Source organism: Vipera ursinii, assembly GCF_947247035.1.
Source record: "Vipera ursinii genome assembly, chromosome: 6".
Lineage (NCBI taxonomy): Eukaryota > Metazoa > Chordata > Lepidosauria > Squamata > Viperidae > Vipera > Vipera ursinii.
The window spans coordinates 43,203,072-43,230,289 of record NC_139515.1 but is presented as its reverse complement, the minus strand read 5'-3'; the positions used below and the strand labels follow the sequence as shown (position 1 = coordinate 43,230,289).

At 40.5% G+C, this 27,218-nt stretch overlaps 1 protein-coding gene across 3 annotated transcripts in view; it reads left to right on the top strand.

Annotated features, from left to right (window-relative positions):
• Window positions 1-3,230: 3,230 nt before the first annotated feature.
• The window catches only part of GRIP1 (glutamate receptor interacting protein 1), a 341,679-nt gene continuing 317,691 nt past the window's right edge, over window positions 3,231-27,218 (top strand). For all 3 annotated transcript variants that reach the window (XM_083365574.1, XM_083365572.1, XM_083365568.1), the window contains exon 1: window positions 3,231-4,333. In XM_083365574.1, coding sequence (XP_083221700.1) covers window positions 4,279-4,333 — 55 coding nt within the window. In that variant the 5' untranslated portion in view covers window positions 3,231-4,278. The remainder of the gene's footprint in view (window positions 4,334-27,218) is intronic.

Here is a 27,218-nt window from a genome sequence, read left to right as displayed (position 1 = left end):
TCTGAAAACTGACTTCTCTGTTCTGATCTTGATCTCTGGCTCTGTTCTGGTTATTCTCAAAGGGTATTTAAAGGTTCTTAAAGGGGCTGATTCTGCAGTTACTGATTCCAGTGATAGGGAGTGTGATGGGGACTACTCTAAGCATGCATTTTCTGCAGAATACAGACAAATCATTCTTCAGCCTTGAAGAAAGTGACAGCTTCCTAGGAGATGTCATCTTCTATCCTCTTTTGAAATTTGGAAGTTGCAAATTAAGGCCAGAGGCAGTTTAGTTTTGTCTCTGCCCTAGATCCTATCCCATTGCTTATCTTTCTGATCAAATTAGTATTTCTTATTTCCTGACTTGCCCATGATATGATGGCAGTCTTCAGTTTAAATATTATCCGATATAGGACTTGCAGAATGCAGAGTTACTTTCTCTCTGTAACCTAATAGAAGCAAAACATTTTCATCATTTCTGTTCAGAATAATAGTGCTAATGTAGCACTGATAGAGATTCAAGAAAGCAATAAAATGCATGCTAATTTCAGATTTTGTCACATAAAATAAACTTGGCTGGTGAAACACTAAGGCTCCAAATTCACAGCTGCATTGCATTATGGATCAATATTAACTGATTACAAAATTATATGGTATCCAGCATTTTATTCTTAAAATGTACTACATGCTTTTTTAAAAAATAACTCTAGTAAGAATTATATTGCTGTTGGTTTGAGAACAGATCAAGTGATCCCATTTGATTGATACAGTTGACAGTTGCAGGCAAACAGATAAATAGAATTACAAGTTTTATTCTCAAATAAAAACTTTACAAACTAATATAGGGTCATCTAAATTGTACCCAACAATTATAAGATGCAAAGTTCAATTTGCATTCCCTCACATCCCATTCCACTTGCTAGCTTTAGCAACCACATTTTCATTCTATTCATCTTCCACTCTCACTATTCCTTTGATTTGACTCTTATGAATATGAGAAGACTACACATGCCTAATAGTTTATTAAAAGGGCTTTAGTGGCTAAATCATCTGGACAGAAAATGGGAGGTGCAGTTCTAGTCTCACCTCCAACATTAAAGCCAGTTGGTTGATTTTGGGCTAGTCACTTTCAATTAGCCCAACCCACCTCACAGGGTTTATTGTTTTGGGGTAAATAGTAGAAGGAAAAAGTGTTAGGTATGTTAGCCATCTTGAATTATTTATAAAAATAATGAAGATGGAACATAAATAAAATAAAATTTTAAAATAACAAATTGCTCTGGTGCTGTAAAACCACTCTGTCTCCACCTTATCTTCTGTGCTTGGATTTTAGTGTTACAATAAAGCTGGCTACTATTTTCTCTTAATAGTTCTTAATGAGCTGAAATAGCTGAAATTAGACATTGTTATTTTGAAAATAAAAAAGCCCTAGTTATTAGATGACATCTTTTACATCAGAGGAAAATTATCTAATTGTTTTTTTAATGTGGTCATATTTACATATCTCCAACAAAGTCTGCTTACTCCCTAGGTCTAGGATCTATCTATTGGAAATAGAATGTATTAATCAATGGAGTTTATAGACAAACAATGAATGCAGAGCATTAGGTTAATTACTGAGGCAAATTGTGAACACTGGAAAAAATAATGTTAGGTACTCTTGTCAATTATAGGCTATGATCCAGTATAGCTTTGTTGAAGTATATTTTACTGCATATATGAAATGTAGGTGGGAATTGGCTTAGCCTTGCATTATTATATTTAAAACTATTATTCATTAATCCTATCAAGGTAAGTATATGGCTTGAACACTTAGGCTTTAGGCTGCCATAATTCACAACATTCATGTAGAAGAATGCGCAAGTATAGCTATGCAGTTATTTATTTAAATCCACTTATTTCTATTTTTCAATCAAAAGACCTACTGCAGTGTTCTTTAACCTGGTGCCCATCAGAAATGTTGGACAACAGCTCTCACAATTCCCAGCAAGGATGACTTAGGGTTGCTGAATCTCTCCAACAGATTTCCATAGACCACAGGTATTACTGGAAAAACAATATCAATTTCCAGACATAACTTATTTCATATACTTACAATGCCATCTTAAAATAGTTTAAAACCAGACTCAAAGGATATATTGGGTATGTTATCCTATGAATACTTACCTGGATCTAGTGGAGGCAAACAGCAGCTTTTTAATAGTTCTTAGTGACTCAGATAAGCAGATGGTGAACTCCTAAACCTCCACTTATATTCCTAAACTTGATGGCAGGAGTTTGCAACCTTATACTATCCAGATGTATTGGATTTATAACATTTAGTTAAATGTTAAACTTATAACAATTAGTTAAAGGCTGGAGGGTACTAGGATAGAGAACAATGCCATTGATGTTATCTTTATTTTTATTTTCAATAAAAGTATTCATTGTCACATGAATACTGATGGTAGTCTTTAGTTCCTAGCATTCTTGTGTTTAATTTAAACACCTTTATCCCCCTTCTCCTTCTCCCCAATACTCAAAGCCACTTAATACTCTAATTAGAAATATAACTCACCACTACGAACAACAAAGGCAAATACATTTTTACAGTCTCATCACATGATGGTTTCAGTAAGTGGGTTGTTCACATATTGTTTAGCTGTTTAAATAATTAATTTCCTATAAGAGAACAGTTATAGTGACTAGGTTGTTTCAAAATATTCTGTAGTCACCAGAATTTTCTTGATGCAACTTGTTTATACAAAAATCCTACATACAAAACTGACAAGAGAGCAATGTCCAGCATTAAACTGTGCCTGAAGCAGCACAGCAATAAGTGTTTCATTCTGGGATACAGATGAATCCTTGTAGATTCAAATAAACTAATCATATACATTTCAGTCATCTGGATAGAAAAAAAAGCAAGTGACACAAATGGTTTGGACACCTGGAGTGAGCAGAATTAAGTTATTCTTAGAAGTATTTAACTCTGGAAGGACTGTGTATTGTGTATTTGTGGGTTCAGATTCAATCAAAACACAATGGAATAAATTATTTTGTTTAAAATAAAACAAGAGAGATCTTTTTCCTTAATCCCCCAGTATTTATTTGAGTTTTATCCAGCTTTTATTGCTTTATATGTAACTCAAGGCAACAAACATATCTAATCTTCCTTCCTCCTATTTTCTCCACAACAGCAACCCTTTGAGGTCAGTAGGACTAAGAAAGAGTGAATAAGATCTGAGAGGCACAAATTCTGTCCACTTGTTAGGATGGAGGGAGAACCTTTAACTGATTCTGCTAGGGGTAGCTCCATTAACACCACAATTTTATGTAGTGCAGTGTTCTATGGTTGTTTTAACTGTACTTGTAACCTGCCTTAAAACTGTGTAGCAGATAGGCGGGATAAATAAAATCGCCAAGAGCAGTGTCGCACTACATTGAACTGTGCATTTTCTCCGAGTTCAAATGAACAAAAATACAGGCGCAATTGTTACTGAAGATCCAACGGCACGGAAAACAGTACCGAAGGAGAGTTGGGATTTAGGTGCAAGAAAGGAGATCGAGGGAAGAGCCGGGATTATGGAAGGAGAGGAGACGATATTCTCTTAGCTAATTAATGTTCATACGGGATGAGGGGGAGTCCAAGCCACCTGGTACATTTGGGGTGCATCTTCCACCCAACGCGTGGCCGACTTCGCTCCCTCCTGGGGCGGGCGCGCGGCAGTGCTTGACTTCCTCCTGAATCCGCGGCTCCTTCTTCTCCGGGGTGCCCGTCTCCCGCTCTTCCCGGGCGTCGAGGGGAGGCGTCTCCAGCGAAAGCAGCGCCACTGGCTCATTCCTCTTTCCTTCCTTCCCGCCCGCCCTTCGTCCATTGTGCAGCCGGCAACTCCAGCACTCCCACCTGCTGGTAGCGGCGAGGCGAAGCAAGCGGAGTCTCCCCACCGTTTCATTCACCCCACTGCGCGCGTATGTCCCCAGCTGAACCGGGGAGAGCCTCCTCCTCCTCCTCCTCCTCCCGCCAGCATGCGGTGTCGCCCCCTTGCCCTTCCTTCCTCTTCCCCAGCAGCACCTTCCTTCAACTGAGGCAGCGTTGCAACCAGCAGCGTCGTCCCCGCCTCGTTGCTTCTCCTGCCCAGAAGAGCCGCCGCCGCCGCCGCCGCAATTCCCCGGGAGTGTAAGCGGGGGAATAGGGGCTGGTGGTTGGACAGCCGCCGCCGCCGCCGCCGCCGCCGCCGCCGCCTTGGACTGTAATGTGCTCCCGGCTGCTGTTGTTAGTGCCGCAGCAGAAGCAGCAGCCGCAGCCCTGAAGGAGCCATGCCGGGCTGGAAGAAGAACATCCCCGTCTGCCTCCAAGCCGAGCAGGAGAGAGGTGAGTGAGCGTAGGGGGCGCAAAGCGGAGGCTTCGGGGGCGCCGCGACAGGGAAAGGCTGGGCTGAGCAGGACCCCCTTCCCTCGGCACCCCCCCCGACCCCCCTCCCTCCCTCAGGTGCACTCCGCCTCGCGCCGCGCTCCCCTTCTCCTCCAAGAGGCAGAGAAGCGAGGCTGCCAGCAAACGGGGGAGTGTCTCGGTAAAGGCTCCTATGGGCCGCTAAAGCAGGAGGGGGCGCCACTTTCTCTTCCGCGAGTTAACTTTTCTTTGCCTAGGCGCCTTGTCTCGCCTTGCCATGTCCCCTTGCTTCCTACGGGGCGGGGGAAAAGAGGGTGCTCCTTGAGACAAATGCTCTATCGGGCCTGGCTTCCCTCTTGATACCATGGATCTCCTTGAGAAATGTACGGACTTGGCAAAGTTTAAGCCTCTGCTGGGGGATGGATGGGGGGGCTCTAATAGCTTCCATGTGATGGTGAAGGAGAGATTGACAGAGAGAAGCTGCGTTTGGTTAGGGTATTGGAACGGGGCTTCCAAATTTTGTGGGTGATGTGACAAGGGAGGAGAGTTTAAGTACCTCCGTTCTGGTTTGTGATTTTCCTTTCAAATGGATTGGCCTTTGGTTCAGGGCACCCATTCTCCACAAGCAATTCGGCATCCAGTCACAGCGTCTGATACTCTCCCAACGGGGTGTTGGGCAAATTATGGAATTCTGAGATTCCGGAACAGGGGCACAATCCTTGGGGTTCTGCTTCCTATAGGAGTAGATTTTGTAGCAAGGAAACAATGATTTTGTGCTTTTCTGAAAGCAATCAGATATCTAGATTCTCTATTTATGACATAAATAGCAGGGTCCAGGTAGACGTTGGCATTTCAATTCAGCATCAGACACTGTAAGAGGAAAGGATTTTTGCTATAGTTTATATCAACTTTTCAGTTTCTTATTAACCACTGGTATAGATGCACAAGGAAAGCAAAAGGTAAAATGGCTATAGTTTCTCAATTATCATAGCACTGATATTGTCATCGGGGATCTAGAATGTTTTTGGACTGGACAGAATGGGGCATAGCCTTCTAAAATTCCAGAGCCCATTATTTAGACTCTGACAAAAAGCAAAAGGAGTCACATACTTTTCAGTAGTGTCACAGGGTGGGAACAAATTGCATCGTATTAAGATCTAATATGAAAACTCACACAACTGGCCAGTTTCTGACATCAGCACAACCACCAGCACTTTATTAATTATTTCATTGCATCTCATGCCTAAATTCCTTTGTTGCACAAGATAACAGACCCAGGACTGTCATTTATGTCTGTTCAACCACTCATAGGACATTACTACACATTCACAGTATTGAGGGAGAATAAGATCCTTCTTCAAATGGAGAGAATGCCAGTCAAAATTCAATGATGATTTTCACAATAACCTTCCAAATTATTGGCAGATCAGTTATCATGAAAGCAACTTTGTTTGTTTTGGTGCCAGAGTGGATGTTTGGGTCTTGGGTTCACTAATAGGGAAGGCTTTGAGTATGGGAAAGATGGTATGCAGACCAAAGTGTGTTACACTGGTTCTTTGGAAGGTGATTCAGGACAGTGGAAGAGGCAGGATTCAGTAGTCATGGAAACAGAGAGAGATGATCAGTTCTTTTTGAGATTCTTTGGATAGATGGTCATGATCTGGAGGCTAGTTGGGCAATTTGTCATGGCAAGGCGACAGTGGAAACAGGGAGTCCAATGGCCAGATGAATAACCTGGCAGAGCAAGACAGTGCTTTCTTATTTCCTAAAGAAAATATTAAAGTTGAAGGTAACCAACATTATGTGGAACAATTACTTGAAATTGAAACCTCCAAAATAGAAGAGGTGGAGTTGGCTGCACACAGCACAGAATTTTGTTTTTCAAGCAGTACATTGAGAACGCGCATTTTAATAGTCTTATAACTATTGAACGTGAAAGCTGAAGGTGAAACCTGAAAAAAAACCTAGCATCTATACCATTAATAAGAAACTGAAAAGTTGATAAACTATAGCAAAAAACCTTTCCTCTTGCGGTATCTGATGCTGAATTCACTTGTGGTTAATGCAGCCTCAGGGAAGACTTGGTCTGGAAGTCATATGGCACAGATTGACACAGAGAGATGGAAATTTATTGTCATGGGCTGTTGTTCCTGTATAGCACCAATCCAACTATTTCAAATTGTCTACCAGGAGACCCGTCTAGCAGGTTGTCAGCTTTTAAAGATGTGTGTCTGAAGATAGTTTCTTTCTCCCTATTTTTGACAATAAGTGATCCAGCAACTCTATTCTAGGCCATGGATTTTTGCTTGTCAAAACAACAAATCAATGCAGCCAAGCAAGTAGCAGATTGTACTGCCACTTCTTTGTCAGGTGCCATAGCTTTTCACAGATCTGCTTGCTTTGGCTCAGCCTAGAATCCTGCAACTGCATTGAGAATGTTGCCCATGTAGCCTGTTCCCTTAGCAGCATTTCCTGGTAGGCAGGCTGGCTAGCTGGTTGGGGCCTCTCCCCTGGAATTAGGACAGGAAGGAGCCGTGGATGGGATTTCTGGGAAATGTAGTCCCCAGCAGGGGGAGAAAAATCAAAGTGCTGGGGAGAAGGACAGATTTGAAGCTACTACGAGGAAAAGACGCTGTAGTCCTTCAGAGAGAGAGAGATTGCCATCCCAAGAAGAGAGGACGGCAGTATCTTGGCCTAGGACTTGTATCCTGGCTGCCACAAGAGAGAGACTCCTTAGGCTGCTGACTGAGTCTGCAGAGGACATATTTATGTTTACCAACAGAATTGGTGAGGGGCCATTTGGCCAAAAAGTACAACCTTTGGGATATTTTAGTTGAGCAACATTGTCCACCATAAGGTTTAATGCTTTGTATCAGTGGTGGTGAATGTATGGCATGCATGTCAGAGGGAGGCACTCAGAGCGCTCTCTATGGGCAAGTGTGCCGTCACCCCAGCCCCACCTCACCCCATGGCCCCCTCATCACCAGCAGCCCCCAGGAGGAGAGTTGCCCCGGGCACAGCCTGCATAGAGCAGCGCAGCCAAGGACATGGCAGCTGGGCAGCAGGGACAAGACTCCACCCTCGCACCCCATCACACGCAGATGATGATGCGGAGTGCAGGTGGAGGGCGTGGCTGCCGTGGTGCTGCTTGGCCACCTGGGTGATCTGCTGTGGAAGGCTGTAGAGGTGGTGGGTGGTCCTGCGGGGGGCGGGAGGGCAGAGCAAAGGCGGGGCGGTTTTTGGGCACTCGGTCTCTAAAAGGTTCGCCATCACTGCTTTATATTAATGTGTCATTTAATTTGATGTTTATATTAATGGCCATTATTTTTAGTTAAAGCCTGTAACTCCTTCCAAGGTGTGTTAATGTACCTGGCCCAGGTCATACTGATCACCTGGGAAAGGGATAGAAGGGTCTGATTGACAGTGGCTCTTTCAGGGGAAGCACTATACCTAGAATCCTGCAACTGCATTGAGAATGTTGCCTTTAATGAAGAAACAAAAAAAATGAAACGGCATCTGTAGAGGAAGGAATCTTAGATTTCTCAAACACTATCAAAGAGAGCTTCCATCCTATCCTAGATTTTTAGCACCAAATGTGTGTGTGTTTGTGTGTATGCATATATATATGTGTGTATATGTATTTATGTATATGCATATACACATATATATATCTAATCCGTACCTATATCTAATTTATGTATCTATATCTAATCTATATCTAATCTATACCTATATCTATATATATATATCTATAATGAATATTTTTATATATTTCCATATTCTAGTTTCTTACCTCTATAAAGAATTCCTCAGCAGGAACCCAGGCATTCCAGTTTAGGGTTCTTCTCTTTGGCCTATTGATACCACTCAAAATCTTCACAACATACATGGTGATAGTCATAGCCCATATCAGGTTTCAAGAGATTCAGGTGGATAACTGGCTTAGAGACATTCATTTTAAGCATCAGTTAATCCACATACCCATGTAATTTTGCAACTCAGGTAGATAGTTATATCATCATCATGGGCATCCTTCAGTCTCAAGAGACTATGATATCGTGCTCTGGAAAGAGGTCCTAAAGCAGCATCTGGTGTGGCTAAAAAGGCCAATTCAAGAATGGCAGTCCCTTCCACACTGAGGGCAGATACAATCTGTCCCCTGTCCAACCCCCAGATTTCTCTGGTTCCGGGATGGCCTCTTTGCCTCAGCCTGCCACACAAGTGTCTCTTCCAATTGGAGAAGGCCATGCTGCATCTTTAGCCTCCAAGCTGAGCGATTAGAGGTCAGGGTTTCCCAGCTGTTAATGTCCATTTCCAAGGCCTCTAGATCCCTCTTGCAGATATCCTTATATCACAATTCTGGTCTCCCTCTGGGGCGCTTTCCCTGCACTAGTTCTCCATACAGGAGGTCTTTCGGAATCCAACCATCAGCCATTCTCACAACATGCCCAAACCAGCGTAGACGTCGCTGTTTCAATAGTGTATACATGCTAGAAATTCCAGCACATTCCAGGACTGCGCTATTTGGAACTTTGTCATGCCAGGTGATGCCAAGAATACATCGGAGATAGTGCATATGAAAGGTGTTTAACTTTCTCTCCTGCTGTGCCAAAAGGGTCCAAGACTCATTGCAGTACAAGAGTGTGCTCAGGACACAGGCTCTATAGACCTGGATCTTTGTACAGTACGTTCTGTCGGCTTCTTATTAAGCCATACTCTCTTTGTAAGTCTGGAAAACGTGGCCGCTTTACCAATACGTTTATTCAGCTCAGTATCTAAACAGAGAGTGTCGGAGATGGTTGAGCCGAGGTACACAAAGTCATGGATGACCTCCAGTTCTTGTGCAGAGATTGTAATACAGGGAGGTGAATCCACATAGCGAATATAGCACATAGTGAAACATGGACAGTTTTAAAATACAGTAGAACTAGACAGATTTATGGAAGGTAGTAATTTTTAACATCAGAGACAGAGCTATTTGCAAGGAAATATGAACAGAGAAGTGTATAGTATCCTGCTCAGCAGCTTCTCTTTGTCATGATGGGAACAGAATGCCAAACTATGTAAGACAGCCTTTCCTAACCAGTATTCCATTCTAGAAACCATTGGTTTGTTTAACTATTGCTGATAATTCTAGACATTGATTTTCACATTGGAGAACACCAAGTCTAGTAAAGTTGATGTAGAACTTTGGTCTGATCCTGCATGGGTCTTCTTACATTTTTATAAATCTATGGAAATTTGCTCCTGGAAGTCAACAAAATAATTTTGCAAGTGAAATGCTGTGATTTAAAATGCTTTGTCCCTCTGTACTCTGCAACTCTGTCTCTGCTTTGAGCATTGCCACTGGCAAAGATTTTAATTGAACAAGTTTTTATTGGAGTAGCTATTCTTTATGTACCCTATTCTCAAGCTCTGAGCCCTTGAAATAGATCAAAACAATAATCTGGAATTATATTTAAGAAGCAAATTGGTGGGCAATAATGCTCTCCTTGTAACAAAAAGATATATTCCATTTAATAGCTATATTGCTGTATTTGAACTAACTCTGAAGTTTTCTCCAAAGATAGGCCATTAATAAAAAAAAGATAGTAATCCAACTTGAACATTGTGATTACAACTGTTATTGTAAGATGATAAAAATAACAATAATAAAGAAGATAAAATTTTACATCATATAATGTTTTGCAAATACTTTAGAAATGCAAATTCAATATACACATTCCCAGATGCTACAGTTGTGGACACTAAGTTGATGTTGAATTTAATTACGGCAGCGAGACTTTTGATAGGCCAATATTGGAAGAAAGAGGAATTGCCGACCATAGAAGAGTGGACTTTAAAGGTTTCCGACCTGGCTGAGATGGCGAAGATTTCGGCCTATTTGAAAGATCACTCGCAAGAACGCTATATTATGGAATGGAGAAAATGGATTGAGTTTATCCAGAACAAGTATAGGGTTAAGAAGTTTCATGTAGCATTTGAATAAGTCTTCTTTCTTTTCTTCTTTTTTTATTTTTGTTTTTCTATATATATTTAATATATATATATATATATTTATCTTATATAAGCTAGAGAGTGATGGGTTTTAGAGTTTATGGTTGTTAGTATATGGTTGTTTATGATTGTTTTTTTATATACCTTGTATTTAGCTCTGGGAAGTCGGGGGGGAGGGGGGGAGGGGGGAGAGGTAGGGGGGGAGGGAGAAGGGAGGGGGAGGGGGGATTTTTAAAGGAAAAATTGTATGTTAAAACTTTTTAATAAAAAAAAATATATACACATTCCAACTGATTTTGTTTAGCATATAAATATTTCATTAGGTTCTTCTAAAGCAGATTTGACGGGGGGGGGGGATAAAATACAAGCAGCAATCTAAGTTGTACACCAGGCCCCTCACTTTTTTCTGTGGTGTGGCAGAACAATAATCAGCTATTTCCTTTAGAAGAGTATCTAAAACCTCTCCGTTGTTGCCACTTTTGTCCCATTTTTCCTCCTTTTCCTCCATAATAGAAAGACTATTTTTTATTTCAAGTAAAATAATTTATTAACTGCTTTACCTGGAGTTGTTTTGTGAGAATAGTTTGAAACAAATTTGACTAATAATCTTATTCTTCCTTATCTAACTTGGGTATGCAAGTTAAGCAAATGCACTAAGCCAGATGCTAAAGCTCTTAGCAATTACCTTCACTGTTGTCCTTTTAGTTTAATGAGGAAACTAGCAGCTGTCAGCTTTTACGCCCTCTCACAGAACTATCTCTGGCTATTCTGTCCTTGTGTTGCTATGTTTTGTTGACCTCCCCTGCCATTTTTACCCTTCTACTTTCTCTAGAAATGAATTTTTGCCTGTTTTCAAATGGTCAAATATAATTTAGATGGGTACATTCTTCTTTTTCCATGGAGAACAATTTGGTGGCATTGAGCAATTAGTGCCTGGTTACAAGTTCCCCCTTCCTGATACAAGTGCTTTTCTCACACACAAATATGAGTGAAAAATCTAAATGCATTCTTTTGTAGGAACTGCTTTCCAGTTTTGGACTTTATTTTTGTTTTTTGTTGTTTGGTCTCTGCCATATTACAAAATATGCTTACAGAAGTTTTCATCAGGAAGTTTCAGAGCTCTCTTTGTGTGCATGATTTAATTCAACTATATATGTTTTATGGAAGGAAGGAAGGAAGGAAGGAAGGAAGGAAGGAAGGAAGGAAGGAAGGAAGGAAGGAAGGAAGGAATTAAATTCCTTAAATTCCTCAAGATGTATTTTGTTGCATAGTACCATTGAAATCAATGGCTCAAGTTAGATTTCAATATAAAAGTTCAAGTAAGAATCGCAGTAAATAAATAGTCTATAACTGATACAATATGCAGATAAATCTTCAAATACGTAAATATTCAGTAGAATTTTAAAATGTGTGTTTATACAAAGTAATCTGTAGCTTTGTTGGATACATTTTCTTTAGACAAACACAGTGTTATAATGAAGACATGTTTTTGTGGAAGCAGTAGATTGAGAATATTTTATTGAGATTTTTCTCATCCGAAAAACTGCAAGAGTAAAACACTTCTGGCTGAATAACATTTCTGTCTGATGTGTACAGTTCACATTTCCTCCAGTGAGACTAGAAACTAATTAGTATGACATGTCGTTAATTTGCCATTAACAATCATGAACAGATTTATTACATTTTGAATATTTTACAATTATCCTGTTATGTTATCTCATAGGGTTGCTTTCAGGAAAAACAATATAATTATATACTAGTAGAAATTATAATTCAACTACCTATGCATCAAGTTATGTAAATACTGTAAATAGTATTTCTGTACTGCTTTTTATTCTAAAAAATCAAAGTAGTTTACATAAAATTAAACAATTTTGAGATGAGATGCAGCAATAGATGCTACTTATGCCTGATGACTCCCAAGTAAGAATAAAACTGAACTGCTTCCTCATAGTCAATATAGACTGTGTGAAAATGGAATTAGGCGTTGGGATTGAAAGTCATGTAAAACCTAATAAATGAGGATGTGACATAGGCAATCCATATCTCTCTGGTCCGAGAATTTAAGAAAGGAAAGATAGATTAATTAAATATCATTCTGAAGATGCCATATTTAGTTACAATACCAGCTTTACTCCTGCTTTGCCTGGCATCTCCCTTTGGATATCCTGTCACAGATTTATAGATTAAATCAAAAACTTATATTGTACAGTACCAAAGCTCTAGGCCTGCTGTCAGTGGTGAAATCAGAATCGATGATACGGTGCCCTCTTGCTTTTTAGTGTGCCTCTTCCACAATTTCTGTTACTGGGCTAGGTTTAGCTAAAGAGAGTTGGAGATTTTGGCTTTGGAAGCTGGCCAGGAACTACTCATGCTGGATCTGAAAGTTGCATCTCACTTTCCTCTTTTGTGGGAAAGGATCAGGGCTTTTTTTGTCATAGAACGCCAGAACGGAGTTCCGGCACCTTTTTTGGATGGAACCTTGTAGGGTAGGCAAGGCGGGTTGTACAACATGTGTGAGTTCCGGCACCTTTTTCTTTTACAAAAAAAGCACTGGAAAGGATTGAACTAGACTAGCTCTCTTCCAGCTCTGAACTGAGCAAGATAGAAAAGTAAGCATTTGTTATTCATTATTCTTCCCCCCAAAAAAAGGAAGGAAGGAAGGAAGGAAGGAAGAAAAAGAAAAGAAAGAGAAAGAAAGAAAGAAAGAAAGAAAGAAAGAAAGAAAGAAAGAAAGAAAGAAAGAAAGAAAGAAAGAAAGAAACATTGAGCATTTTCAGCATTCCAAGAGACCCGTTGCTTATGTTTTTTCAAAGGAACAGCAGTATCAGCTTTGAATTGGGTAAGGGATGACTTCTCCCTGATGGAATCTTAATGGAATCTCCATTCACATAAAACAAATTAAGCAACAAAATATGCATCCCTTGAAGGCCAAATCAGATACAATTTAAAATGAAATGGTAATAAAATACAATCTAAAATGAAATTGTAATAATGTATAATAATTTAAGATATAGATAAAATATGATAAAATTATATTTCGGAGTCGCCCTTGCAATCTACCCCAATCAGCCCCACATATGCAGATCTCGACTAGACTATTTTGTTTAAGTACTGTGCTACGTTAAATGTTATTTTCAAGTTCTGGCCGGACATAAGGTAAGTTGTTTTGATATGGGGATCCCAATGGGTCATTTGTTTGGTATATAGACCAAGATACCTGTCTCTCACCCTCTTATACAGGCAACAGTCAAATAGGATGTGAGCCAGGTCTTCTACTTCTGCTGCTCCGCAAATGCAGAGACATTCATTATAAGGTATAGCATGAAATTTCCCATATCTGACCATTGTGTCAAGCTGTTCGAATCTCGCTCACAGAAATATCTCCCTAAGATGTTTTGGGAGTTGTGACTTCAAGTAACTGTCTACTTGAAAAGTACATTTGTATTTACTCAACCATTGCAAGTTACCCACCTTACCAAGGATAGCTATATCAGTTTGTGCTTCTATATCCTTAATTCTTTGGGCAACTCTTTTTTTGGATTGTTCTCCTGTTACGCAAGAGACGGGAAGGCCACAGCTTCTTACAAAATTTGCTAGTTTGGTGATCCAGGAGATTTGTGATTGCAGATTTATTTGCTCTAGTAGGCATAACTTGGGGAGTCTATCAGTCTCCATTTCATTAACTTTGCACCAGTAGTTATAAGCTCTAATTTTAGATAATGCATGAATTGTATGAATTCCCAATTCAGCTCTACTGCTGCAGCAGATGTTCTTGGATCTACACCCAAAATACATCTCAAATGCTGGGACTGTGTTTGTTCTAGGACTGTGGTTGAGTAAAGACCCCAAATTTCTGCTCCATACAAGAGCATTGTGGTAACCTTAGCCTTATAAACCTTGTTTAATGGGGCTAGGGACCCTGGGTAACTATGGTTCTTTAGTTTGAGCAGTAAATTCAAATGGGCTTTTGCTCTAAATGTACTCCATTGATGATGGCAGGCCCAAGATCCAGACTTGGAAAAAGTTACACCCAAATATACAAAGGTGTTAACTTGTTCAATTGGTTCACCATCTAATTGCCACTTATGTCTCTGAAAGTTTCTTCCAAACACCATTATTTTTTATTTAGATTTGCTAATGATTAGGGAGTTATCCTGGCAATAAGAGCTGAATCTTCTTAATAGCCTACGTAATCCTACTTGTGAGTATGATAAAAATCATATCATCAGCATAAAGCAAGCTGTTACAGTAAGTATTTAGGATCATCGGCATGTGTACCATGGTATCCTTCATTAACCCAGGCAAGTCATTGATGTATAAATTAAATAATAATGGGACCAGGATACACCCTTGCCTTATCCCTTTACTTGTGTAAATACTGTTAGTCAGGGCCCCATTAACCCCATACTGCACCCTCAAACAGGTACTTGTGATTAAAGGGCTTTAATCAAAGCCAGGAGTCTGGGTTCTATTTTAAGGAATGTCAATTTACTCCATAGTACATCTCTATTTACCATATCAAATGCTGCTGTACGGTCTATGAAAGCAGCAAACAGGCGTCTCCTCTTATAGGCATATTTGGCAATTAGATGGTTCAATAGTAGATCTGTTTTGTCTAAAACCTGCTTGTTCTTTTGTGAGGATGTTGTTTTCCTCTACCCAGATTTCTATTCTGTTCAAAAGGTACCTAGCACATATTTTTGCTACAATGTCAATCAGGCTGATGGGCCTGTAGTTACTAGGATCCTTTTTATTCCCTTTTTAATATATGGGGACAACTATTGCCATCTTCCACCTGTCTGGTATATGGCAGGTGTTATTTATGTGTGTAAAAAGACCTGCTAATACAGGACCCCACCAATTGGGAAATTTCTTAAATAATTCTGCTGGTAAAAAATCTTTGCCTGGGGCTTTATTGCTCTTTAAGCTTTTAATGATGGACTGTATCTCCTTTTCTGAGACTGGTGGCCAAGGGGGGGTGGAATTCTAGGGTTTACTAAATCACTGTTTAAATATAGTTTCTTTACCGGTTTGGTGGGGGCAAAAAAGGACTGATAATAATTCTCCCAGTCTGCAGCAGACATTGGTATGTTGAACGCAAATCTCTGTTCCTTCAGAATACCTGCTACAGAGTGCCAAAATAATACTGAGTTATGACTTCTGGCAGCCAACTCGAGTTCTGACTAGATTGAAATGGCAAATGGTTAGTTTGCAGACTGTAGTTATATTGGTCATCTCTTAGGCCTTTGCCTGATTGAGTGTTTTCTCTATGGGTGTTCAAATTTTTGGAAGGAAGACAAGCTCCTTCTCTACTTTCATTTTCTGAATTAGCCATCCCATGTCTATCCATGATTGTCCTCCCAGTGTTGTGATTCAGGGTCAGCCTGTGGGTTCGGCAGTTGGGTCGGATGACTCAGAGGAGGAGGAGGGGGGTGTTGAAGAGCTTGCTGATGATGGCCTTGAGGCTCCGCAGAGCCCTCAGCCAGGCCTCTCCCACCTGGTCACGACGGAGACCCAGCTGTGTGAGCCTGACAGCGTGGATGAAGATGACCCACAGCTGGCCCTGTTCAAGGACGCCCGACGCAGGAGGCAGTCAATCAGGAGTACACAGAGGAAGGCAATGGGGCACCTCGGAAGGAGGCAGAGAGAAGCCACGCCCTGAACTGTATAAAAGGGGAATGTGTGGGAGGGCTGGCTTGCTGAAGGCAACCGCTTGAATAGTTCCTGTTTCATAGCTCCTGTTTCATGGTTGGTGTCTGTTTTATGTTAATAAATTTGGCAGGCTTTATTCCAGCCTCTTGCTGTTTGTAAAGGGGTTGTCCCTGCTTTTTCTGCAGGGCCGGTAGCAGGCTGGTACAGAATACCCAAGTCCTTCTACAGTTTTTGGGTGGCTCCTAACAAAGTTTGCAAAAGATTCTTTCAGGCAGTCGACCTTATTTATGACAATTGACAAAAGATCATATATTGAGTTTACAGTTTGAGCTGTAAGCAAACATTGTGTGGTGTGGAAGTCTGTCACATTTTCCCCCTTTAAATTTGTTACATCTCCCGCCTGTGCAAAGAAGGCTGCTGCTTGGGCTCCAAGGATGGGAGCCACTCTTCAAGAGGGAGGAGGAAAGCTCTACACACTGTTTGCCTTCCAGTTCGGTTTGTAAGTCCCATTCCAATGAGTCACATAAATTAAATTTATCTGATAAGGTGCCTGCGAATGAGTTACTTACTGGAACAGACTGTCTGTTTGCAATATAATCTTTCATTTTCTGCTGCTTCAATGGCTTGGATAAACTCTCTGCTGCAGAGTGCTGTCTCTTCTCCTTTACCCCATTCACGTTTGTTAAAACAGGTTTAAAAATGTTTAAAACTAGGTTTAAAAAGGTTAAAATGGGTTAAAAAGGGGTTTTAAAAGGTTAAAATAGATTAAAAAGGGGTAGGTTTAAAATACAATATTAAAAGAGGTTAAAAAGTTAAAATAAAAATAAAGTAAAATAAAATATTTTACTTTAAAATATTTTAAAATAAATAAAATAAAATATTTTAAAATAAAATAGAGGGACACGGTAGCTTAGTGGGTTAGGACGCTGAGTTTGTCGATCAGAAGGTCGGCAGTTTGGCTGGTCGCATCCCAAGTGCCACGTAACAGAGTGAGCGCCTGTTATTCGTCCCAGCTTCTGCCAACCTAGCAGTTCAAAAGCATGTAAAAATGCAAGTAGAAAAATAGGGACCACTATGGTGGGAAGGTAACAGCGTTTCATGCGCCTTTGGCGTCTAGTCTTGCTGGCCACATGACCACGGAGACGTCCTCAGACAAGCGCTGGCTCTTCAGCTTTGAAATAGAGATGAGCACTGGCTCCTAGAATCAGAAACGACTAGCATGCATGTGCGGGGGAACCTTTACCTTTTTAAAATAAAATAAAGCTTTTACTTTTGGAGGAGCTCTTTACAGCCTTTGCTGCCTGTCCACCATCTTGGCTCCTCCCCCAAGAGACTCTCATCATTGTATTTTAAAAAGTCTTGATTTAAAAAGATTGATATGTCTAATTAGGACTGAGTGTAACCAATTATCATTGTTACTTTCTATATGACATTATTTATAAGGATTGACACTTATGAATACTTAGCTCTTTCTGGTACACATTTTCTGTTGGGGTGTAGTTTGAGGTAGATTGACACAATCTAATTGTGGCTACCCATAATTTAATGAAAGACCATTTTGTGGAGTGAGCAGGTGACACCTGGCTGACCTTGTCTAGTGTTGAAAGCTAAGCTAAATATGGCTCAGTACTCAATAAGAAATCTCCAAGGTACATCAGAGCTGGGGGAGGGAGGGGGGGAAATCCCAGAAGAAGACAGTGGCAAATCACTTCTGCATGATTACTTAGAAAATGATGATGTGTCTATGAAATTGTTAGAAGTCCAACTGGACTTGTAAGAGATTAGACCATTATACACAGACACACACACAGACACACACACACACAAACACACACACAGAGAGACATAGACATACACACATGCTTGTTTTCAAGAGATCATAGAATAAATGAAAGGTAAGTAGATTCTTTCACACTTAGATTAATCTATATACTACTAAAACTTATAGAATGTGTCCAAAATCTGGGACCCATGCCTAACTCCCAAGGGAATGAAATTTGAGGAACTACTGCTGCAGTCATGTAATCTTCATTTGTAACCTTCCATGACAGTTTCCCAGCCTGCCTCACAATCCTTTTCTCCCTTTCCCAGCCAGCAGCAGTCATTTACCTGCCTGCTGGGAAGGGAGCAGGAGGGCAGATTTCTGATGCTCCCTGTCAGCTTCCCATAAGGAAACTTCAGTGGGGAAGCCTGCAGGAAGTGAGAAATTTCTCCTGCTGCCACTGCTTTTTTGATGACCTGTTATCATTCTCTGCTTAGGTAAGGAAGTATATTTGAAACAATAACCCAAAAGGGCAGGGTTATCTACTAAAGTATAATAGTGAGACTGTTCTTTAGTAACTCAATTTTACACATTAATGAGTCTAAATTATTCAAGAATCGTATATGTGTTAAAGCTTTTTTCAGTCACTTGTCAAGTATAATTTTCACTCCCTCAGTTTACTAAAGTTTACTAAAGTTTACTAAAGTATAAGCATACTTTACTATAGTATGAGGACCAAAGGGAAATGTGTTTCACCCTTATGCACTGGCCTGAGCTTTGAGCCTTATTTAATGGCTTATTAAATACATTAAATTATCTGGGCAATTCTCTAAAAAGACTATTTTTTTTCAATGCAATCTCTTTTTGTGCTGAATCACTGGAATTATTTCTGGTTTTGGAAACAGCTTTTTTCCTATCACATCCAACTTTCATAGAAACAACAGTAAGAATGTGAATATTTTCACTTTACCCTAAATTAGAGCAGAATACTCTCCAGCAATATCTTTTCTGGATTAAGAATTTATTGTGGTAATACCCTTAATTATGTATGCAACTAAATTACATTGGATTGTCTCTTTTATTTTCCTTCATATGATTGTCTCTCCCCAGTCTGGGTATTACCTGGGTAATTAGGGCTGTGCTTACTTCAACACTGTTTTGGACACAGTATTATGCACAGCTCCTTCAAGTTTAGTTTGAACTTGAAAAAGGATGCATTTTCAAGTCTACTGCCTAAAGTTAATACAATGCTTAAAGAAGCCTTAAAAAAGTCTATTTTGTTGAATTATGGAGAAATGTTGTACTCAGTGCCAGATGCAACGCACTTCTAATTATTTTCAAAGTGTGCAGCCTTGATATTAAATGTGCACTGAAGCTTTTTTTAGGCTCCCATATTCTAACTGCTTCCCTGTGAGCTTACTTAATTTATGCCCATCAGGTTGAACTGATTGTTAAACAGACTGCAGAAAATTGTTGAGAAGTATAGGAATTCTACTCTAAGGCTAACTGTATAGCAGCTCCTTGCTCCTCATAATGTTAAAAACTAAAAAAAAATTAGGACTATCTAGCAAGTTATTATAATACCATACTTTCGATTCTTTGCATTCTAGATGAATACAAATTAATAAAAGACGATTGCAGTAATTATTTACCTGTGCTATTCCTTTAGTTCTGTTCTGCCAAGTTTAATTAGAACACAATTAATGATCAGTTATGATTAAAATAGGATGCATTACAGATATATATATATATATATATATATATATATATATATATATATATATATATATATATATATATATATATATAAATCTTTATAATGGATCTTGTTCTACTGATGAAGGTACTTGAGTCCAAAGAAGATTTGTCAGCTGTTTATTGACATTTCTAGAGGAATTAATTCTAATGGGTTAGAGTTCAAAAGTTCTCACAAATGTAGATGCCCCAAAGTGATCCAGTAACAATACAAGACTGCAACAATTATAAACTAATAATTAAAAAAGCAACATGATCTTTTTCCATTTTACTTTCTAAAAACAGCTGCAAAAATTCTCTCATTCCCTAAGATTAAATAAGAAAAATACTTTGTGATTACTTTTTCTGAGAACCAATTAGTGACTTCTCTTTATTTCAGTTTGGTTGTTAAAATATAGTAAGTCAACTTATTTTTCTGGAGTGTATTTGTCAGAGGTTCTAAACAAGCCCAATTTCTCAGTCACTACCATGAATTTATTCTTCTTTGAACTGCAATATTTTGAAATCTAAGAAAAGAAAGAAAAACATAACAATTTAACCATCACAATTGTGTGGCTGTTTTGGAAACAGTTTTCTCTACCTCCACTTATCTGTCAATTTTCAGCTGTTTTTGAAAATAGTACTTTCAAGCTATTGCTTATATTAAATTCTGATTTGGAAAAAAAATTGCAAAACTGTTGTGCCATAAGAATTTTTTGAGGAAAAGTGCAGTTTTAGCAGAATATATTTGGCTTCTATTATAATGATACTTATATAATGATTTCAAAATATTATACAAAATTTTATGCTTACACACATGCACCTTCCGTATCCATGTTCATATCAATATCCATATTCATCTCACTTTTGTTCAGAACTGAGAATTTTCTGCTACTTTGTGGCCTCATCCGCAGAGCCTCCTTGTCAAGGATGCCCCAATTTTAATTTATTGAGTTCATGTCTTCCCAATGGAGCCTTCATTTCATAACCAGCCCTCTGCTAGGCAAACTGAAGCCTATCTAAGGTGTTCTGGTTTGAAAAATGTGTTTTCCCTGGGAACATGTGAGAAAATCTCATATGCAGGCATTGCAGTTTGCAGGGAGAAGGACTTTGGAGGTCAGTTACCTGCTGAGCTCAAAAAGATTATCCCTTCCCATCTGGCTACTCGGCTGTATGCTTCTATGGCCATTTGTGCTTGGACTACAGGAGACAGCAGACACTCAACTGCAACTACTTTCCTTTTTTTTGAGTTTAGTCAGGAGAATACAAACCTCATGGAAGACCAAATTCAGGACTTCCATAATATTCCTTGGATCAAATGGGAAACAAGAATCAAACAGGTTTACTTGACCTTGGGAAGTGGGTAGAGTGACCAGTATTTGGAGTGGGAGGAGAGCACATTGAAATAGCTTCTAAATGTCATGAATTAAGTTAACAAAGTTCTTAGCATACACATGAGGAAAACATACAGAAGTGTTGCAGTCACATGAATTATGTGCATGCATTTCAATCACATGTCAGAAGTCATTAGTTCTGGCAGAATTTCTCTGGCAACCTCCTCGCCTAGCAGGAAAAAAGGAAGCATCAGCAGAGAATCTTCCTGATCCATTTAACTGAGGGAGAACGGTATGTGGGGTGAAACCAGCACTGGAAAGGAAGCATTATTTCATGAATGTATTACTTATTTACTATGCCAATAGTTTGCTAGAATATCAGAAACAGTAGCTACAATTTTCCCTTTCATCGTAAGGGCCATATACCCAAGAATCCACACATGTAGCTGGTATTCTTCTGGAGCTACCAGAAAGCATTCCCTTGTCTTGGTAAACAACTGGCTCTGTAAGTGAAACACTATCTCACCACATCTGAAAAGAAGACAGAGAGAAATGTCCCTTCTCCAGTATACAGTAGGAAGTCTCAACAAAAAGAAGTTAAAGTGGAATACTGTAGGCAAGTATTTTTCTCCACTCAGTCGCAGGAGAAACTTGTGAGAAGTCAACAAATTAAAATATTGGCAACTAACAAAAATAAAGGCTACAGTTCAGACAGCTCCCATATGAATACATCAATCCATTTTTTTAAAAAAAAGTTAATTCTTGCATAAAAGCTAGTATCTCACTTGAGAATTCTTTAAAGAAATGCATGTGGAAGCTGGGAAACTATTGTTAATGGGAAATTGTTTTAAAGAATAAAAAAATGCAAATATATAGAAAAAATATAAGAGATACAGAAACATCAATATCTGCAAGAACTAAATAAGCTTAAGATGTAAAGTTAGTTTTCAGGTCATAATCTTTTTTTTTATGTAATCCAGAAAAACAGCTTACGGGCAAATATGCCTTCTGGTTCTTCCTGTAAGTGGAAATCTGTGGCTTGACTGATTAAACAAGATGTGTGAACAAGGAATTTATTTTGTTTTCCCCCCAAGAAAACAGAAGACAAAGCAACTGAAAATGAATACCAAATCATGGTTTCTTATTGTTTTACTCTAGGACAATAAACCTAGAATCTCATGTTTACATCTCACATTAAGCTAATTCTAGCCACAGACAGCTCATTAATCATACCCTCTCATGGACAGATTCACCATATGTGAGTGGGCCTGTTTACTGCTAAAGTTGTTGGCTGCTAAGATAGTCTTACAGTTTAAAATGATGTGTGAAGATAGATAATAATGCATCATCATGTATCTAGTAGGTCTCTTGCATAGGAATAGATACAGTTTATATTATTTACACATTAGTAAAAGGTAAAGGTAAAGGTTGCCCCACACATGCATGCTAGTCGTTTCCGACTCTAGGGGCCAGTGCTCATCTCCGTTTCAAAGCCAAAGGGCCAGCGTTTGTCCGAGGACGTCTCCGTGGTCATGTGCCCGGCATGACTAGATGCCAAAGGCGCACAGAATGCTGTTACCGGTCCCTATTTTTCTAGTTGCATTTTTACGTGCTATCGAACTGCTAGGTTGGCAGAAGCTGGGATGAGTAATAGGCGCTCACTCTGTTACGCGGCACTTGGTATTTGACCCGCCAAACTGCCGACCTTCTGATCGACAAGCTCAGCGTCCTAACCCACTGAGACACCACGTCCCATTTACACATTACCGTACATGAATAATACTAAACAAAAAACAATACTCATGTTTATTTAAATTACACAAAAGACTATAAAATAAATGGTTCATGATATTTGCTGTATTATATCCCTTTACCTATCACTATTGTTGAAATTAAGATCAAACTATTTAAGATCAAAAGTCAAACATTTCAATGGGTATTACTTTTTCACATGACTGCATAAGCAGCTGCTATGAGCGTCACCATTATGGAAGTCTATTGAATTGTCACTTGCCATGATAAGTTACAGATCAAAATCTTTGTTTTTGAATTAAAGGCCTGACTGCATGAAAAAATAAACTGATACTTTATAAAAATAATTAAATATCACTATGTTTCTGAAAATGAGGACGTCTTTCTCCCAGGATTTGATAGCATGAGCTGAGAGAGATATTCATATTCAACTCTTGTTTTGAATAATGGATAATTTTGTGAAGATCACAAAATTGTTTTTCTAGAGTTTCCCTGGAAAGATTTTAGGGCATAATTTCTTTCCATAGTACAGTTAGAATGAGTTTATACAATATTGAACTTTTCTCACCCACAGCCACCAGCAGGAAATAATAGATGAAAAGTTAAGAATAGTTTTTTAAAAAATTTATCAGCTTCCATTGCTTTTAAAAATTTGAGGCTTCAAGAATTGCAGTTTTGGGGGTGATAAGTAAGTCAGGCATAATTTAATAAAAATCACTCAAGCTAAATCCAGCACCTTACAATATGGAGTAACTGAAACAATGGTGCTTAACAATGTTAGTTTGTTGCTTCGTTCTAAATTCTGAATAAAGTTCCTAAATTACAGGTGTTTTATGGACATTTGCACTCAGGTTGCTTTCAACATAAATACTTCTCTGGTGTTCTCAGTTGAATCCAAGGAAAGTTTTTAACATACTTTTATTTTAGCCATGCAAATGGAACATAAACATCTAATTGAAGTGTCCCCATCCTCAAAATCTTCTCTTGGGTTGACACTGTTCCATTAATGCTGTGATGACATGAATAACTTGGAAGCTACCTTTTGTCTTTCTGAACTTACATTGCCACTCCAAAAAGATTTTATTAAAATAGGTTTAATATTAAATTTTTTAAAAAGCCTGATAGTTTGAAAGTCATAGTCTCATTTTTTATAATTAATTCCAGTGATATTCTCCATGTTTTCATAAAAATATTCAGTTACATCTGCATTTAAATTAAAAATCTCCAATAATTCCTTATTGTAATAAATTTATTATTACTATATGCATATTTAACATTTGTTAATGCAGTAATTAGATAAACAGCATACTGCCATACTTGGTAAGAAATATTTTAAACTGATTTGGAGCACATAGATACATATTTACCACCATACTGAACATTTCAGCAAAAAAGATAATAGCATACAATTACAATCACACCTTAGCTTTACTTTGTTCCATTTTTTTCTTATTGTTTGTAATAAATTACTTAATAACAGTTTTCCTCAATTTGTGCCCTGAGATATACTCTGCTTGATTGTAGATTCTAGGAATTGGAAGTCTCAGCACATTTGGTGAGCATCAGTTCAGGGAAGTGTACTTTGGATTATTGTTTACATTGCATTATGGAAATTCACATTGTAGATGTGAATGCTTGATAGTTTATTACTTTCAAAGAATCCCATCTCCCACAATTTAACAATATTATGTAGCAAAACCATACACAGGTAGTCTTTGACTTACAACCACAACTGGGACTGGGACTTCTGTTGTGCTCAGTTTTTTGAACTTTTTTTGCCATGGTCGTTAAGCAAATCACCATGGTTGTTCAGCAAATTACAGTTGTTAATGTCATGTCCTCATGGTCAGATGTGGGGCAATAGAGGTGACCCAGGCACTCACTTGGCATATCCTCCTACACCCCCGCTATTCCTTCTGGGATCTCTGCACCATGCTATAAAATGCATGCCTTTGGGGCAGGCAGCATTTCTTGAACTAACCACCAAAGCTTAAGGAAAGATTGGCAGCACCTGTGCATGCTCAGGAGGAAGAGAATTTAAATATCTCAGGAACAGATTTCCCTTGCTAGAAGCAACTTGAGTATCTGACTTTGTGCTCTGTGACACTTGCCTGGTGTTGTGATTCAGGGTCAGCCTGTGGGTTCGGCAGTTGGGTCGGACGATTCAGAGGAGGAGGACGGGGGTGTTGGAGAGCTTGATGAGGGTGTTGGAGAGCTTGCTGATGAGAGCCCTCAGCCAGGCCCCTCCCATCTGGTTACGACGCAGACCCAGCTGTGTGAGCCTGACAGCGTGGATGAAGATGACCCACAGCTGGCCCTGTTCAAGGACGCCTGACGCAGGAGGCAGTCAATCAGGAGTAAACAGAGGAAGGCAATGGGGCACCTCGGAAGGAGGCAGAGAGAAGCCACGCCCTGAACTGTTTAAAAGGGGAATGCGTGGGAGGGCTGGTTTGCTGAAGGCAACCGTTTGAATAGCTCCTGTTTCATGGTTCGTGTCTTGTTTTGCTCTGTTTGCTTTTGTGTCCATAAATTTGGCAGGCTTAGTTCCAGCCTCTTGCCTTCTTGTAAAGGGGTTGTCCCTGCCTTATCTGCAGGGACGGTAGTAGGCTGGTACAGAACACCTGGAATCCAGTGAGTATTTGCTATTTTAATTGTTTTGGTTCATTTTTTATGTTAAATTTATAGTATGTGGATTGTATCCAGGAATGTCTTTCTCCTGGCATAAGCAAATCAGGAATATTTCTTCTTCCCCTGTGATTACTGCAATATATTCAAAACATAATGACAGCTGTCATAGGCCGCTTTTACGCGGCCGCACTGACAGCTGTCAAAAGACTACGCATGCGCAGCCGCTCACGCGGCCTACAAGTACACGTGGCCGTTTGACAGCTGTCAAACGGCGCGCATGCGCATTACAACTCGAACTGTCAAAACCGCGGCAAGCCCTCAGCGGCCGCCGCAAGCTGTCAAAGTTGGCGCATGCGCAGTAGCGGCGGCGAGCTGTCAAAACGCCGGCCGCGTGCCAAAACCAGCTGACGGGATCCCCTGCCTGGCTAACTCGCTAGCGTTGTCACTGGGGAGATTCTGCCCTAACAGCTGACCAATTGGCCCCCTGTTCTTGGCGGGAAAACGCGCCCAGCTGATTTGCTGTCCCGTTTGACAGCTGCCTATATAAGGCATGTTCTTCCCTGTTCTGTTGTCCGGGCTGACTAAATAAACCTGTTAACGAAGACGCGTCTCCCTTGTCCTTCCTGCCGATAATCTACCTGGCGACGAAGGTGGGATACCGGTACTAGCTGAAGTCACGGGCCAGGAGCGTTGCTGTCCGGTCAACCGCTGAAGTCACTAGCTAAGTCACCGACTGGACAAGCCAACCTTCCAGGTGCCTGAAGTACCGCGGACCCGGAATGGCAAACCTAGGACACATAAGGGAGTTCGACGTCTGGCACCCTGAAGGATGGGAGTCGCATCTGGGCCAGGTCGAGGGGTACCTCCTTGTGAATAAAATCACGGAGGACCGCCACAAGGCCGCCGCGCTCCTATGCCTGAGCGGGCCAGCGGTATACGATGTCGCCGTTGGCCTCTGCAGCCCGGACCCGGTCTGCCACCATTCTGTATGCCGAGCTCACAGACCGCCTCAGCAAACACTTCATGCCAAGGCGGTCAGAACTGTATTGGCGGCTCTATTTCGCCCGACGGAAGCAGCAGCCTGGTGAAACCTCCACCGCTTTCATCGCAACCGTCAGGCACGCCGCCCGCAAGTGCCATTTCCCCGACCTGGAGGACCGGATCCGCGATCAAGTTATCGCCGGTCTCCAGAACGCGCGTCTGCAGAGGAAGCTTGTGGCAAAGCCCACAATCGACCTCGCAGAGCTCACGCTGGAGATAATGGCGTTCGAAGACAGCCATCGCGACGAAACCAAGACGTTTGGCGAAAACTCAGGCAACTCTGTCCATCAGGCCAGGGAGCTCGACCAAGGGCCGCCGGAGCCTGAATCCGGGGTCGATGCTATCCTCTCCCGCTTCAACCGGATGACCGCCGGCCGGGAAAGGAACCGCAACCAAGACCGACAGACGGGCCCCAACACGAAGAAACTGCAGACCAACGCCAGGGCGAAGTGTGCAAGCTGCGGCGGAAGCCATGCCAGAGCCACCTGCAGGTTTAGGAACGCGAAGTGCCACGGCTGTGGCAAGACCGGCCACATCCGATCAGCTTGTCGCAGCCTAAACCGGGAGACCCTCCACGACCTTGACGAGATCCCCGCAGGTAGGACCGCCCCTCCCCGCCCTCCCCCGGGGGTTGTAGGGTCCATATGCTCCCTAACAAAAACTCTCGCTAACAACATCCCCAGAGCCAAGGTTAGAACGTGGGTCAAAATACAGGGAATCCCCTGTGAAATGGAGGTCGACTCAGGATCCTCCGTTTCCATCCTGTCAGGGGACACCCTCCAGAAAATAGCCAACAGAACAAATCACCGCATTCCCATCCAACCCTCCAGGGTCATGCTGGCAGATTTTCAAGGGGCGCAGATAGATTTAAAGGGACAGGCCGTCCTGAAAGTCGAATTTAAAAAATTCTCAGGCCACTTAGCCCAAATAACAAAGCAACCAAGAACTAGCTTAATAGGATTAG